Raw genomic sequence first — 1,241 nt, forward strand, 5'->3', positions numbered from 1 at the left:
ACAATGTATTAATAATAAATAATAATACAATTATTGAAATATAAAGATGAAAACAAATAATAAAAACAAGCCAATATATTAATAACAAATAATAAAATTATTAAAATGTCAACATTAAAACAATATTAATAACAAATACAACTGTATATCAATTACAAATATTAATAAAATAATTAAAATATAAATATTACACAAAAAATAATAAAACTAAATATGTTTATAAATATGAATAAAACAAATAAAACCATATATAAGTAACAAACATTAATACAATAATTAAAATATAAATATTTAAACAAATATTGTCTTTTATATATTTCTATAAAATATTGTAAAATAAAACATCATAAAATAATAATTTAAAAAATCCATGCAGTTGTCAAAAACTGTTGACACTTTGCATACAGAAAATCATCATACTGTGCACAGCATCCATATCATCACATAAACTGCAGGAATAATCATAGCATGTTATAGATACACATGTGGGCGTGGTCACCTCTCTGGGTGTGTCTTAGTGGGCGTTCCACATTCAGATCCAGCCAATGAGCAGATAGACTGTCGAACCGAGCGCAGCATAGAGCGTGGCCGAGTGGATCGTCTCTCATCCGTATCCGGCTACAAAAGAGGAAAAAAATCAGGATGCAGACTGCTGACTCATTTTCCTCCCACTTCCTTCTTTTTCTTTCTGCTTTCTGACTTTCATCCTTACCAGCTCTCTCACTCCGTACTCCTTCTCCACCTTCTTCTTCAGCTGTTTGAAACACTCCTCCATGCGTTCATGGAAAGGTCGAAGGTCATCAGTCACCCTTTTTCCATGCAGACTGATTCCTCTGCCCAACAACGGGATCTACAGGAGACAAACAACAGTTAACCGTCTGTCCTAACCAGACATGACTCGACAAGTTTTCTAGCATCAATGCCACAAACAAATGGTCCGATGTTTCTGACCTGCCATGCGATGAGGTCTTTGAGTCTCGTGAGTTTGTCTCTGTCATCAGGATGTTCGTTCATGTATTCATCCGTGAAGAACGCCTGGAGAAAGACACACACACATCAGCATCTATTCTCAGCGCTTCTCTCTGTTTTCTCACCGTGTCTCTCTGACCTTCTCGTATTTGGCGAAGCCGCCCATGACGGCGGGATCCACGATGCCGTTGAGCAGCATGGAGAGGGGGTTTATGGGTAAAGTGTCATCACACTGGTACTGGTTGATCATGGTGAGAATTTTCTCATTGGTT

The 1,241-nt window shown here is 36.5% G+C and overlaps 1 protein-coding gene across 1 annotated transcript; it reads right to left on the minus strand.

Moving 5' to 3' along the window:
- Nucleotides 1-499: 499 nt before the first annotated feature.
- On the minus strand, nt 500-1,227 carry LOC107736142 (dedicator of cytokinesis protein 2-like; the record flags this gene model as incomplete). The annotated part of the gene is made up of 4 exons (XM_016547633.1): nt 1,109-1,227; nt 952-1,035; nt 713-850; nt 500-618 (listed from the first exon to the last, which is right to left on the minus strand). Coding segments are annotated over exons 1-4 (452 nt in total), but the record flags the coding sequence as incomplete, so codon positions are not given.
- Between the last annotated feature and the right edge of the window lie 14 nt (nt 1,228-1,241).

This window comes from Sinocyclocheilus rhinocerous, unplaced genomic scaffold (genome assembly GCF_001515625.1).
Source record: "Sinocyclocheilus rhinocerous isolate Xijiao unplaced genomic scaffold, SAMN03320098_v1.1 C36522298, whole genome shotgun sequence".
Taxonomy (NCBI): Eukaryota; Metazoa; Chordata; class Actinopteri; order Cypriniformes; family Cyprinidae; genus Sinocyclocheilus; species Sinocyclocheilus rhinocerous.